The sequence below is a fragment of the Myxine glutinosa genome, chromosome 2, assembly GCF_964187855.1.
Source record: "Myxine glutinosa chromosome 2, kmMyxGlut1.1, whole genome shotgun sequence".
NCBI classification, from domain to species: domain Eukaryota; kingdom Metazoa; phylum Chordata; class Myxini; order Myxiniformes; family Myxinidae; genus Myxine; species Myxine glutinosa.
In genome coordinates this window covers 177,008,190-177,023,194 of record NC_136262.1, presented here as the reverse complement: position 1 = coordinate 177,023,194, position 15,005 = coordinate 177,008,190, and the positions used below count along the sequence as shown (strand labels likewise).

General features: G+C 44.7%; 1 protein-coding gene across 14 annotated transcripts in view; it reads right to left on the bottom strand.

The window, feature by feature from the left end:
- Positions 1 to 15,005, bottom strand: part of LOC137418316 (E3 SUMO-protein ligase PIAS2) — a 200,918-nt gene that overhangs the window by 11,439 nt on the left and 174,474 nt on the right. For all 14 annotated transcript variants that reach the window (XM_068104351.2, XM_068104354.2, XM_078771969.1 and 11 more), the window contains 5 exons: positions 11,226 to 11,360; positions 9,957 to 10,062; positions 9,419 to 9,492; positions 5,788 to 5,948; positions 3,078 to 3,214 (listed from right to left, as the gene is read on the bottom strand). In XM_068104351.2, the coding sequence (XP_067960452.2) occupies positions 3,078 to 3,214; positions 5,788 to 5,948; positions 9,419 to 9,492; positions 9,957 to 10,062; positions 11,226 to 11,360 (613 nt within the window). The remainder of the gene's footprint in view (positions 1 to 3,077; positions 3,215 to 5,787; positions 5,949 to 9,418; positions 9,493 to 9,956; positions 10,063 to 11,225; positions 11,361 to 15,005) is intronic.

Genomic DNA, 15,005 nt, shown 5'->3' with positions numbered 1-15,005 from the left:
ACTCATAAAATTAGCAATTACTTGAAAGCATGGTCTGATGCTTCCTTTTTGTCATGGCGTGGCAATACAAGTAATGTTGAGGATAAATAATTAGAAGGTTGAAAAACAGACAAAATGAATACAAGGAAATTTAGACGATGGGAAGCGATTTCGCACATCAATGCTTGTGCATGATCTACACCTTGCTTAGTGCTGTCCCCATAGAACGCCGATTCATTGTAGAGCTCTTTGTCCTGAAGAAAAGCTTTACCAAAGAAGAGGAAACAAGAAGGAAAAAAAATAATAGAAGAAGAAGAAGAAGAAAATCCATAACACGCAGCACTCATCGAGTAAACGCACCCGCTGCCATTGTTTACATACACCCTCTGAGCCAAACAGAGCCTTTTGCTCCCACTGTCAACGTCCGTTTCGTCCGTTCTCTGTGCATGTCTGCGTGTCTGTTCTCTGTGCGTGTCTGCTCTCTGTGTGTCTGCGTGTCTGTGCGTGTCTGTGCGTGTGTGTCTGTTCTCTGTGCGTGTCTGTTCTCTGTGCGTGTCTGTTCTCTGTGCGTGTCTGTTCTCTGTGCGTGTCTGTTCTCTGTGCGTGTCTGTTCTCTGTGCGTGTCTGTTCTCTGTGCGTGTCTGTTCTCTGTGCGTGTCTGTTCTCTGTGCGTGTCTGTTCTCTGTGCGTGTCTGTTCTCTGTGCGTGTCTGTTCTCTGTGCGTGTCTGTTCTCTGTGCGTGTCTGTTCTCTGTGCGTGTCTGTTCTCTGTGCGTGTCTGTTCTCTGTGCGTGTCTGTTCTCTGTGCGTGTCTGTTCTCTGTGCGTGTCTGTTCTCTGTGCGTGTCTGTTCTCTGTGCGTGTCTGTTCTCTGTGCGTGTCTGTTCTCTGTGCGTGTCTGTTCTCTGTGCGTGTCTGTTCTCTGTGCGTGTCTGTTCTCTGTGCGTGTCTGTTCTCTGTGCGTGTCTGTTCTCTGTGCGTGTCTGTTCTCTGTGCGTGTCTGTTCTCTGTGCGTGTCTGTTCTCTGTGCGTGTCTGTTCTCTGTGCGTGTCTGTTCTCTGTGCGTGTCTGTTCTCTGTGCGTGTCTGTTCTCTGTGCGTGTCTGTTCTCTGTGCGTGTCTGTTCTCTGTGCGTGTCTGTTCTCTGTGCGTGTCTGTTCTCTGTGCGTGTCTGTTCTCTGTGCGTGTCTGTTCTCTGTGCGTGTCTGTTCTCTGTGCGTGTCTGTTCTCTGTGCGTGTCTGTTCTCTGTGCGTGTCTGCGTGTCCGTTCTCTGTGCGTGTCTGCGTGTCTGTTCTCTGTGCGTGTATTGCATCCTACAAGCATACTGGTAATCTCTTATGGATGATAGATGATACACTGCGTGAATTTCACTAATACACAATGATAGTCCACTCGTCTACTCAAGCTATAACAAGCACCATGGGACAAGAAGACCCCATTACCATATTGTCCTGATCTGCAGGGATGTAGTCCACTCTGTGTGTCTGCGTGTGTGCGTCAGTGTCCGGGTCTCTGTGTGTCCAAGCGTGCATCAGTCAGTGTCTCTGTGTGTCCGAGCGTGCGTCAGACAGTGTCTCTGTGTGTCCGAGCGTGCGTCAGTCAGCGTCTCTGTGTGTCCGAGCGTGCGTCAGTCAGTGTCTCTGTGTCTGAGCGTCAGTCAGTGTCTCTGTGTCCGAGCGTCAGTCAGTGTCTCTGTGTGGCCGAGCGTCAGTCAGTGTCTCTGTGTGGCCGAGCGTCAGTCAGTGTCTCTGTGTGGCCGAGCGTCAGTCAGTGTCTCTGTGTGGCCGAGCGTCAGTCAGTGTCTCTGTGTGGCCGAGCGTCAGTCAGTGTCTCTGTGTGGCCGAGCGTCAGTCAGTGTCTCTGCGTGAGTGCGTGCGTCAGGCAGCGTCCGTGCGTGCGTGCGTGAGGCAGCGTCCGTGCGTCAGGCAGCGTCCGTGCGTGCGTCAGGCAGCGTCCGTGCGTGCGTGCGTCAGGCAGCGTCCGTGCGTGCGTGCGTCAGGCAGCGTCCGTGCGTCAGGCAGCGTCCATGCGTGCGTGCGTCAGGCAGCGTCCATGCGTGCGTGCGTCAGGCAGCATCCGTGCGTCAGGCAGCGTCCGTGCGTGCGTGCGTCAGGCAGCGTCCGTGCGTCGGGCAGCGTCCGTGCGTGCGTCGGGCAGCTTCTGTGCGTGCGTCAGGCAGCGTCTGTGCGTGCGTGAGGCAGCGTCAGAGCGTGCGTGCGTGCGTGAGGCAGCGTCAGAGCGTGCGTGCGTGCGTGAGGCAGCGTCAGAGCGTGCGTGCGTGCGTGAGGCAGCGTCAGAGCGTGCGTGCGTGCGTGCGTCAGGCAGCGTCCGAGGGTGCGTGCGTCAGGCAGCGTCCGTGCGTGCGTGCGTCAGGCAGCGTCCGAGCATGCTTGCGTGCGTCAGGCAGCGTCCGAGCGTGCGTCAGGCAGCGTCCGAGCGTGCGTCAGGCAGCGTCCGAGCATGCGTCAGGCAGCATCCGAGCGTGAGGCAGCGTCCGAGCGTGCGTCAGGCAGTGTCCGAGCGTGCGTCAGGCAGTGTCCGAGCGTGCGTCAGGCAGTGTCCGAGCGTGCGTCAGGCAGCGTCCGAGCGTGCGTCAGGCAGCGTCCGAGCGTGCGTGCATGCGTCAGGCAGCGTACGAGCGTGCGTGCATGCGTCAGGCAGCGTCCGAGTGTGTGTGCGCACGTCAGGTAGCGTCCGAGCGTGTGTGTGTGCGTCAGGCAGCGTCCGAGCGTGTGTGCGCGCGTCAGGCAGCATCCGAGCGTGCGTCCGAGCGTGCGTCAGGCTGCGTCCGAGCGTGCGTCAGGCAACGTCCGAGCGTGCGTCAGGCAGCGTCCGAGCGTGCGTGCGTCAGGCAGCGTCCGAGTGTGCGTGCGTCAGGCAGCGTCCGAACGTCAAGCAGCGTCCGAGTGTGCGCGGCTGCGCGCGCCACACTATCCTCGTGCCCGTGCTCGTACATATACACAAAAGTATTATCCTGACCACTTCACTCCATAAATCATCGTTTGATGCCACACATCCTAAATTTTGTCGAACATCCCTTGGGTGCCGTACTTCATATAATCTATCTATACTTTTGCACCATAACAAGAACATGAAGTACCATCTAAAGAATAGTGTGTTGAGGTGTTGACCACATCTTGGCATTCCTTTTTGGGTCTCATGGGACTCCAAGAGCCATCTTCACGGAACTGTATCTCATCCACATCTGAGCACGAGTTCAAGATTTCCATGAATAAACTGCAAGGAGGAAGGGAAAAAGTAGAGTGGGGTTAAGTGTTTTGTCGATACAGCCTTAAAACAAATCCTTAACTAGAACGCCACTCAGTAGAGCGCATACTCCCGCCGTGGGTTTTGTTGGAATAATACGTTTTGTTTAACATCCCCTCTCCCCAAAACAATAAATGAAAAATAAAGTAAGCCCTAACTGTCAGAGAATTAATTTTGATATATCTCGGAATTCGAGGAGAAAAACATCATTTAAGAATAAGAATAAAAGCTTTAACGCAGTAAAACAGAAAAAATCTTTCCCAAAAAAATTTCCAAAAAAAATTCCTGGATCCGGAATAATATCCTGAGCTTCACCAAAAACTAATCAATTCTTCCTTATCCCAAGGGCAATTATCCCACCAACTTTCATCCAAATCGGCTCAGAACTTTTCCAGATATCTTGTTCACAAACACACGAACACACACACACGGACGGACACGATCGAATGCGTTACTCCCTGGCGGGAGTAATAAACCAGAAAATCGCAGAGCCAGAACCAGAATTATTTATTTGGTCTGGGAAGCCCATGCGAGGTTTCTTCTTCTGAAGTCGCCCCTCACAATCCTGGGTGAATATGCGATCTTTTTTAAAAAAGTTGGAATTTTGCCAAATCTGTTTTATTCGTTTGTTAATATACCTCAGCCATTGACAAATCTGGAACTAAGTCTTTATAAGTTCATCAAATACTGACACCGTGAATGACATTCGCTGAGCTAAATGTTGATATCTCTTCTGAGGTAAAATAAAAATAAAAAACAGTTTAAAAGCATTATACGTATCAAACGATACATTTAATGAAACGGGGAAACCTAATACACACTTTGGTGGTTTTAAAATGACAGAATATGTCTTTATTAGAAGAAAAAAAAATGAACATTGAAGACGACGCTGCTAAAAAAAATACACCGCTCTAACGCATAACCACGAGTTTAAACTACATTTACAGCAAATATGAAAACTATTTTCATATCACAATGTTAAATATATAATATATAGAAGATAATGTTTTTTTAAAATGAGCCCTAACTTCCAATGGAAAAAGATTCCCCAAAAAACTTCCTGGATCGTGAATAATATCCTGAGTTTCACCAAAAACTAATCAATTCTTCCTTATCCCAAGGGCAATCATCCCACCAACTTTCATCCAAATCCGTTCAGAACTTTTCAAGATATCTTGTTCACAAACACACGAACACACACACACACGGACACGGACACGAGTGAATGCATTACTCCCTGGCGGGAGTAACTAACTGAATACCAAATTAAACACCAAAATTCAAACGTTTCCTCCAGGTATCGTGAAACAGACCTTTGCAGGAAAAAAAAAAGGTTTAAACCACAAAGTGATAAATGCACACAATATATATATATATATGCAGGAAGTGGCAAAAGTCAGGCACCACGAGATCACGGGACGTTACACCTCAACTTTTCTCTTGCAGCATCTGAAGTCCATCAAGCATGTCCACAATGCCAGACACATTGAAGGACCGAATGAGAATTACAATCTGAGTGTATCAAGATAGATGTTGACATTTAAAGGGATGTTCAACCATTCTGTGAAAAATAACGTCACCATGTCGACAAATATGCATCCACCCACAAGTCTTTGCTTACTCAAACTTGCACCAAAACCCTCAAAGGCCAATTGACCTCAATATCTAATCTGTACATATGTATCATGGTATATGCACTTAGTTTATTTCAAATCCCACAGCAAATGATAACACATTAACAGGAGTTTTTAGGTGGCCTCTGACCCTTGACCTTTTAGTGACAAATAATCTGTCATGGATGGACGCACTGATGGAGATTTATACACACTTGTACGAAGTTTGATTAAAATCCCTTCAGCTGTTCTCATGCATCACATTTTACATGGCATGACCTCTGACCTACGACATATTGCTGCCAAAATCGAAGCAGTTCATCTTTGCATCATAATATATACTTATACCAAGTTTGGTCAAAATCCCAACACTGGTTCATAAGTCAGCTCGGTAACAGAATTTTTATATAGCGGGACATTTGACCTTTAACCTCTTGCCCCCATAATCTAATCAGTTCATCACTGCAGCATGATACATACTTGTACTAAGTTTGATTTGGATCCCTTCAGCCGTTCTTAAATTATCAGGTAACGGAAACTAATCACGGACGCATGAATGGACGGATGTACGGACATCCGGGCGGACAACCCGAAAACATAATGCCTTCACCGACTTTGTCGGCGGAAGCATAATAAAAAAAAGACAAACAATAAGACCTGAATACAGGCCAGTTTTGATGAAAGTAAATTTCCTAGATTTTGGTGAAAAACAAGTAATAAGTTAATTACTTAGATTCTTAATTGGAACAAATTGCATTTAGAAATATGTGCTGAAATACCTGGTAGAACATATGAGGGTGTGTTGAAAAGTAATGCCTCCTAATATTTTTGGATGGGGAGATGCAAGTAAATCTCAAGTTTGAATCATCTCCAAGACTCCACAATAGAATGATGTATAAAAAGAGCAAAAATGCAGATGCGCTAACGAACCCATCGATGATGAGGGTTTCGTATGGAGCTTTGCGATCACACACTGGGCACACCCACGTGGGTTTTTTCTCATTCATCTGCAAATAAAGAGCTGCGTCGAAGCACTGAAGGTGGGTACACGTGAGGGACCGACACGGAATGCTCAAGCGCATCTTTCCCAGCTGCAGAACACCAACCATGCCCATAAAAAGAGCAAAGGTAAAAACCAGGACGGGTCCAACGTGCGTTAATGAAAATGATGTGGGAAAGGAAAATGTGGTAAAAGGGAATGGGTGGTGAAGGGTGGGGAAGAGAGAAAGACAAATTAGCAAAAAGGAAAGATGCATATTCGTTCATCAGACATTAATGAATGAACAATGAACACAGAATATATATACACGAGCAGAGTTACCCGGCGTTGCCCAGAAAATAAATAGTCAGTCACGTGTGTGTATTGAGCTTTTTATAGTGAGAGGACGCCACGCCCCTAGTCTAAATCTGATGCACCCATGTTTTTTGTCGTGAAAATTACCCCCCATGGACAACCCCTTCCCTCTCTAAGTCACATCTTTAGGCTGTCCATGAGGCACAACCGAACAAACAGACATTCACAAATAGGGTTATAATACAACAACAACAGGCATTTTAAGGCCATTTTCCCTGCTATAGCGGGGGTTACCCTTGCGGTCCCCATGACAATGTTCTCCATTTTGCCCTATTTTCTGCATCTCCCCTTGTGAACCCCCTTGCCCGCATTTCTTCTTCCACCATCTTCAGCCAAGTCTTTCTCAGTCTTCCCCATCCTCTACTTCCTTCTACATTCATTTCCATCACTCTTCTCAACCAGTCACTTTCATCCTTCCTCAACACATGACCAAACCATCTCAACCTGTTTCTCTTCACAGCATCAATCACAGGCTCGATTCCCATCATCTTTCGCAATTCATCATTTGTCTTCCTCTCTCTCAACGATACTCCACACATCCACTGAACCATTCGCATTTCCACCCTTTCCAGCCTTCGTTGCTGCTCTACGTTCATTACCCATGTCTCGCTCCCATAAATCATAACACTTCTCATACATGCAGCATACACCTTTCCCTTCAGCTTCAACGACACTCCCCTCTGTCAGCATGCCACTCAGTTCCCGAAACTTCTTCCATCCACATCTCACTCCAGCAACCGTTGCCAAGTCTGATCCACCTTCTCCATTCAGCATGTCTCCTAGGTAGCAAAATGTTTTCACACCTTCGAGCTTCACTCGGTCTCCAAGATCCAACTCAACATTTCCTCCATCTGCAGCTCCCTCTGTGCACATCTTACATTTGAATGTAGCTGCCACACTGGTTAATGACCCTCTCAAAACCACTTCATTTTTGATGAACCCACTCAGCGCACATTGTACATTGACAGGGGTTCACCCTGACACCCTTCTTGCACACAGCACACGGCCTCTTCCCAGTTCTTTCCACCTAACCACATGTTTTACCACTCGACTTACCATCACCTTCGTCTTTCCGATATTCACCTTCAGACCTTTTGTCTCCATACATTCCTTCCACTTGTTCATCTTCTCCTTCAGTCCATCCATACTTTCTGCAATCAACACCAGATCATCTGCATACAACAACTCCCACGGCAAACCCTCCTTTACGTTCCGAGCCAGCACCTCCATCACAGCTACAAATAGTAGCGGACTTAGTACCGACCCCTGATGCACTCCCACCTTCACCTCAAACTCACCACTGTTCCCATCCTTCGTCCTTACAGCTGTGCGCGCTCTTTCATAAATTGCCATCACTACTCTGATCAACCATTCCTCCACTCCTAACTTCCCAAAATGCCCATGTCACGACTTCGTGTGGAACCCTATCGAATGCTTTCTCCAGATCAACAAACCCAAGAAACAACTTCTTCCTCTTCTCCATGTACTTCTCCTGCAACTGCCTCACAATAAAAAGCGCATCTGTCATTCCTTTTCCTGGCATAAATCCAAACTGCATTTCGTCGATCTTCACTTTCTTCCTTATCCTCCTCTCCATCACCCTTTCCAATACCTTCATTCCATGCTCCAATAACTTTATCGCTTGGTACGAGCCACACTCCAGAGGGTCACCTTTCCCCTTATATAGAGGGACGAGGGTACTCATTTCCAAATCCACTGAAATGCGGCCTTCTTTCACCACCAGATTACAGATCTCTGTCATTCTCTTCACACCCCAACTTCCTGCTGCCTTCAACACATCTCCCACAACTCTTGTCGGCCCTCCTGCTTTTCTACTCTTCATTGCTTTTATCGCTTCCTCAACTTCCTTCTCAGTTATCTTGTCTGCCGGTCCTAAAACTGGGTTACTCTCTATGTTGCCATCCCATTCATTCTCTGCATTCAACAGCATTTTCATACATCTCTTCCACCTCTCTTTCACACCTTTCACATCACATCACACCTCTTTCACTATCTGCTTTGCAATCCTGAATACCGCTCTCTGACCCTCTTCCAAATCCAAGCGTTCTCCGAACATTTTCCTCCATGCCTCCTGCGCCTTTGCTACCTCTTTCTTTGCAGCCTTCTTGGCTGCCTTATAACTTTCATGTTCTGCCTTTTCTGCCCCCGTACCCGTACCCTTCGCCTTCTGCCACTCCTTGAACTTCTTCCTCTTCTCGTCAATCCTCTTTCCAACTTCATCATCCCACCACCATGTTTCCGAGTGCATCGCTGGTCCTTTTGTCCATCCACATACCTCACCAACGGCTCCCAATTGTGTGTGTGTGTGTGTGTGTGTGTGTGTGTGTACGTAATTGATATCAAAACAAATCAAGCACATCACCCAGAGATACTCAGCATTACTTGCTGAAGATTAATACAAATTGATGACAAACGTAAACACGAGTCGCAAATGATGAAAAAGCCACAACACCCATTTATATTGGACCGAAAATGGCCCAGGGGATAAGGGGATCAATTACTTATGCAGTCATTAGTTAGTAGCCTCCATTGGACTTGGCCCGAAGCAGGGGCTTATGGATTGGGTCGCGTCCATCAGTCCATGTTTCAGTGTGCCCGTTCGTAACCATATTTCGGACATGTATGGACCGATTTTGCTCATACTTGGGCACAAAGACAATACATCATGATGTACTTATGCACATCATTTTGTTTCGTGATGCGATCAAAGATGGCCGACTGGCAGCCATTTTAGTTTAAAAAACCTGATGTTGAACATGTCGTCAACCATTTCTCGGATATGCATTTACCGATCTTGTTCAACCTTGGCAGAAGGCATCCATTATGAAGTACATTATGGCATACACGTGCAACTCACTTTATTTTGTGATCTGATCAAAGATGGCTGACTGGTAGACTGGTGGCCATTTTAGTTGTTAAAAAACGCTGTATTGAACACGTCCTCAACCATTTCTCAGACATGCATTTACCATTCTTGTTCAAACTTGGCACACAGATAACGAATGATGGCTTACATATATGTACATATGCACCCAACATGAACTCGGAAAGAAAATAAAACACCTGATATGCGAGACAGTGGTAGCGAGTGACGGTAAAAATCGACTGTTTAAACACTTCCCTCAAGCACTGTGTTCAATTACAATGTCGACAAAAGGAATCCATGGCTGCATGTTAGAAACTCACCGGACACATGAGAGATACACGTAGGCTTGTGGTTGCAATTTCACTGTCTGGATCTGCTGTTAGTTTTTCTTTAACTGTGAGGGGAGAGGGGGAGGGGTAAGGGGAGGGAGGGAGAAACACTTAAACACAAGAGGGGGAATTGCTTTGCAATACATTCCCCCGAATAGTCCCAATGAATACCAAGGCCTCAGCAATTTTGAGCCATATACAGTAGGACAAATTGTGTTCGGTATAAAGACTATAGGTTTGCTCTCCGTCTGTACGTCCGTGATGCAAAGCTATAGAATAAGTTGCAGTTTCTGTAACTTATAATAAAGCCATGTACCAAGTTTCAGTTCTAGCGCATCATTTCACGGGGAGGCGGGAGGGGTGATGAGGTGGGGGCGGAGAAGTAGGGGGGCAGGGGGAGAGGGCAGAAACCATTTCCTTTTCAAGGTGAACTCGAGGGCGTGTTGTAAAGAACACCGCGTTGAGATACTTAAAAAAAAAAAATCACATTTCCGATTTTAAAAAGTAAAAGGAAAAACGTTGATCTTACTCAGTGCACGTGAATGGTCAGGGTTTCTTATTCCTTTGGCTTTGAGCCGTTGGAGTAGTGAAGCCGAGGTGAGCTGTTTCACCAAGTAAACAGATACCGAGTAGTTCTGCAGAACAAGTGGGACAAAAATAAAATCACCAACTTTTAAAATTACCAAATAATTTATTCTTTGTAAAATAATTAAAATAAACAGCCAGCCAATGTTTTGTTTTGTTTTTTTGCTATATATTAAAGAAGAAAAAACGGTTGTAATTTGCTAAAAGCACGAAAGGGAATAACTCGTGTAAATAAACAAATAAATAAAACATGGGAATAAAACATGGGTTCATGGGAATAACTCATGTAAATACACAAAACATGGGAATAAAACATGGGTTCATGGGAATAACTCGTGTAAATAAACAAATAAATAAAACATGGGTACACTAGAACGGCACTCAGTAGAGAGCATACCTCCGCCAGGTGGACAGTTTACATTTTGTATCCCAGAGTAGACCAGAAAATCACAATAGAGAATCGCATTTAACCAAAATCATCCGTCCACAACTTTTTGAGATATCCTGCTATGTGTCGTTTTTGGCCCTATCTCCCAATGATGAAGAATCACTTTAAAAATTAAATAATTCTCATATCCTAATCCATATTCAGATCTTCACCAAAATCGAATCGAATCGTCCTCGTCACAAACCCAACCTTTCCACAAAGTTTCGTCCAGATCCGTCCACAACCTTTTGAGATATCCTGCGATGTACCGTTTTTGGCCCCATCTCCCAATGAGGAAGAATCGCTTAAAAAATTCGAGTAGCCGGATCCGAATTCGGATCTTCACCAAAATCTAATCATTTCGTCCTTGTCACATACGCTACGCTACCTCTCTGCCAAATTTCGTCCAAAACCGTCTACAACTTTTTGAGATATCTTGTTCATAAACAAACAGACAGGCGTGAAAACATAACCTTCATCCACCTTTGGCGGTGAAGGTAAAAACATGGGTTCATGGGAATAACTCGTGTAAATAAACAAATAAATAAAACAAGGGGATGGAATGCAGCCTCAAGAGGAAATATACTCGCATCGCTTCGAACAATCGATGCAATAATAATAATATATATACATATACACGTATATTTATGTAAAGCAAAAAAAGGAATGCTACCCTCTGAGCTCCAGGTAAACAGCAGGTATGCAATTTCTGCAATGTATGCAGCAGGTTTGCATAAAGAGAAAAAAAAAAGGGACAAAGAGCATTCACGTCGATGAATATCTCACCCTGGAGAAATCTGTAGTCCAAGAGACAGTCACATGATTTGGGACAGTGGGTGATAAGTGAACATATGGGGTGATGTTGATGGGCCGACTTAACCTCTTTGGCTCAACACCATTCTTCGCAGGTGGCAGGCAGCCCTGTTCAATGGAAGGGGCAGCAAGAAGGAACAAGATCAGATAACTTCACAATGTTCCTATTCATGGATTTTAAAATTTGATGTTTAATTTGTTGTTTCATCAGTAAAAACCCCCAATCTAGATTCGAGAGGCTATCTTCCGCAGTGGTTGTTGATAAATTATAATGTCCATCTAGTGTTTATAAACTCTCAAATGATATGTATTGCAATGTTCATCAAAACAAAAGTATGTGAAGAACGCACGGTTTTGCTTTTTAAGGTTTTTCCATTTGGCATACTCAACAAGGAGAGACTGCGGCTGCTTGGCCATCATGGCTGATAGTGGTGTTGTAGTCAAGTACACCTGGTCCACGTCCAAGCTGTCCAAGTCCAAGTCCTGATATTTTTTTCTTGTGCTGTCTTACCTCTGGTTACGAATGGACTTGTATGCCAAATCTGGTGAACGCGGAGCTATCCGTTAATTCCTTACGATTTTCTAATATCTGAACACGAACATGCACATTCGTGCACGCAAAGTTGTTGAAAAGTTGTTGGTACAAACGTCCCAGCTACTGGATTTCATTTATTTTACATCGTTCAAGTTCAGGCGACCACTCGTTCTTCTCTTCACATCACCTCTACACCGTGGTGACATTAAATTATAAGCTTACCTGGAACGAGATTCAGGGGAGCTTATGCGATGGCACGTTGTCCGTCCGTAAACACTTGAAACTTCTTCTCCGAAACCACTGATGGAATTGCGACCAAATTTGGCACAAATTATATTTGTTGTGTTGTGACTAAAGTTTGCTCATGGCATAAAATATATATATATATTGTTGAGGTTTTGAGATTGTACATATAACATCATTAAAGGTTAAAGGCTTGCCCCCCATAGTTAGTCCACAAGCAACACGTAGGCCCATTCGAATTAGTTATGTCATAGTATGTGTAAGAGTAGGCCATTTCCCTAGTGACATCTGCGTCGTGTAAAGAATTAAGCTTATAGGCCATCAGCCAGACCCCCAAAATAGGGTCCATTGGTACCAAAATGAGGGAGTAAGCCTAATATTGATTTTTGGATAGGTCTTTACCCCTAGAATATGAAAATATGTGATAGCAAATTCAACCATGTAGCTAAATGGGTGTTATCACCTCATTTTCAAAATGGCCGCCAAAATGCATGTTTTTCTATTAAAAACACCATGTTTCATATTCTTGTAGGAATTTGTAACAAATAGCATTGCGTTTTGAGATGTTTCAGACTTTACAACTCTCTTAAAGTATGAAATACATCATCTGAACTTTAATCCAAGAAGATAGAATCCAATATGGCGCCCAATTTCACACAATGGCTGCCATCATAGCAACAACTTTATGCACAAAATATGCACGAAAATAACTGGCATTCAGTAGATTTGCAAGTATACACATGGAAAAAAGTATCGCACCACCACGTATTTTCGACATAGTGGAAATGTATCAATGAATTTTTGCACCTTTTCGTTGCGGTGTAGGGTAATCTTGTGCAACATTTTGTCCAGATGTTGGAACGCAATGAAGAGAACAAAATTGGGTGACACATTCCTGTTTAATGTGATTGTAACAAGGCCATTCGCAAAAGGGCGTTTTTGGTCCAAAATCATGCTTGACAAAAGTTTCAGTGTAAACCAATAATGCAACATGTTACAGGGGCCAAAAACTAAAGTTTGGCGCCAAATCAATAGATGACCATCAATAGCCTCTGTAAGCACCGCCACAGTCAATATCGAGTGTAACCACCATTAGCTTGGATCACTGCCACAACACGTCTTCTCATTGATTGAACGAGACGTTGAATCTGGCACTGTGGCAGTCTGTTCCATTCTTCATGCAAAGCCTGCTCAAGTTCATGCAAGTTCTGTACAGGAGGTTCCCTCCGACGTACTCGGATACCCAGAAAATCCCATACATGCTCGATTGGGTTAAGATCTGGGCTTCTTGCTGGCCATGGTAGTGTGGTGACTGCTTCTTGCTGAAGGAAATCAATAACTGCACGGGCTCTATGGGGTCTGGCGTTGTCGTCCATGAAGATAGGCCTGGTTAGCAATGGGTGATCGTCAAAATGAGGAACAACAATTCTGTTCAAGATCGTCTAACTTTTCAACACACAGGGCTGTGTCATTCTCTTCTAGCTGGTCATAAGACACTCCATGTCCGAACTTGTTCAGTGTGCGTATGATCTCGATGTTGCCAGTGAGAGTTTTAACTGCGTACGAAAGCATCATATGTTTTGGTGGTTGGTGCTTTCCACGTGTCACAGCATATATCATGTCCTGACTAAATGACTGGACCAGGGTGGTTATCCTAGATGATTGAACCTTACTTGTCGGGTCTCCAGTTAGCAGCCCAATGAGAAACCGCTCCAGCTCATATGGAATAGGTGTTACATCCTCAGCATCTGATGGATGGTATGGCCAGGGTGTGGGTTTCATGTCGATTGAAATTTGATTTTTTGATTTTTGTACGAATTGTCGCTGATGTTTGATCTATGATCTTGTTGGAGTCTTTCACTTTGTTTTTCCATATTTTGAGTTCCCTTTGCAGACATTGATTTTGCAAGACAGCATCTTCCAATGATACATTGTCTGGTACCATCACCAACTTTCCCTTGTCATCTGGAAATATCTTCACCGAACTCCCCAGCTCATATTCAAGCGTTCTATGAACATGTTTCTTTGTGGACTGCGTTAGACAATCAATCCCATCAGACAGCATGTATTCTTCTAATTTAGCAGTGAGTGACATGACTGGTATGATGGTCTTGTTTGGGATTACGTCTGTTCTGATATAGGTGAGAAGTTTTGCATATGCTTCTTTCTCGATCCTCTGATACTGTGCAAAATCATCTGTGTCATCGGGTCCACCTGCACCTTCAACCTCAGGCTGTATACATTCTCTGTTGTAATTCCTGTAGCATGAGAAATGGTAACACGCTTCTGCTGCCACAATATCTCTACTGGTAAGCGCTATCATATCCTTGTCATTTTTCTTTATTGCACATTCTCTCAATCTTTCATCTGCTCTGAGTTGAACAACTTGTGAAAGTTTTTCACATGTATGAGACCCCTTCACATACTTGTCTCTGCGACAGAAGATGCACTCCGTATCATACACTCTTTTCTCTTCTGATGATCTCCTACATGGCCTTTTGGGAGCGCTGCTACCTCCTGCTTCAGATTCAGTGTCTTCATTGGCTTTCCTCTTTAGCATGTTTAAATCTCGTTTCATGGTGAACAGGCTCCTACATTTTCGGTGGTAGAATATTTCTGGCACTTCATTGCCCTCAAGCCCCTCGGCAATATTGATGATATGTTCATGGTTCCTAACGTTAGCCGCTTCCAGTAATGTCAACCAAGATGTGTAGTTTTGTGGGCTCACCAGATGATCATCGTCATCCGATCTTGTCATGTGTATAACGCATTCTTTGCTTTCTGTGGCGCTGTTCATTTTGGAAAATTAGTAGACCTCATCACTTGGTGTGTACTATTATTTCTATTCTAATCGTATAGCATCTACTTTCTATCTACTCCGTTGCTCGTTGCTCCGACCACCGTTCCTACAGAAAAAAAAGCAAACAAAACAACAACAACGTTAAATTTTGTATGTAAAGTGGCGGCCATTTTGA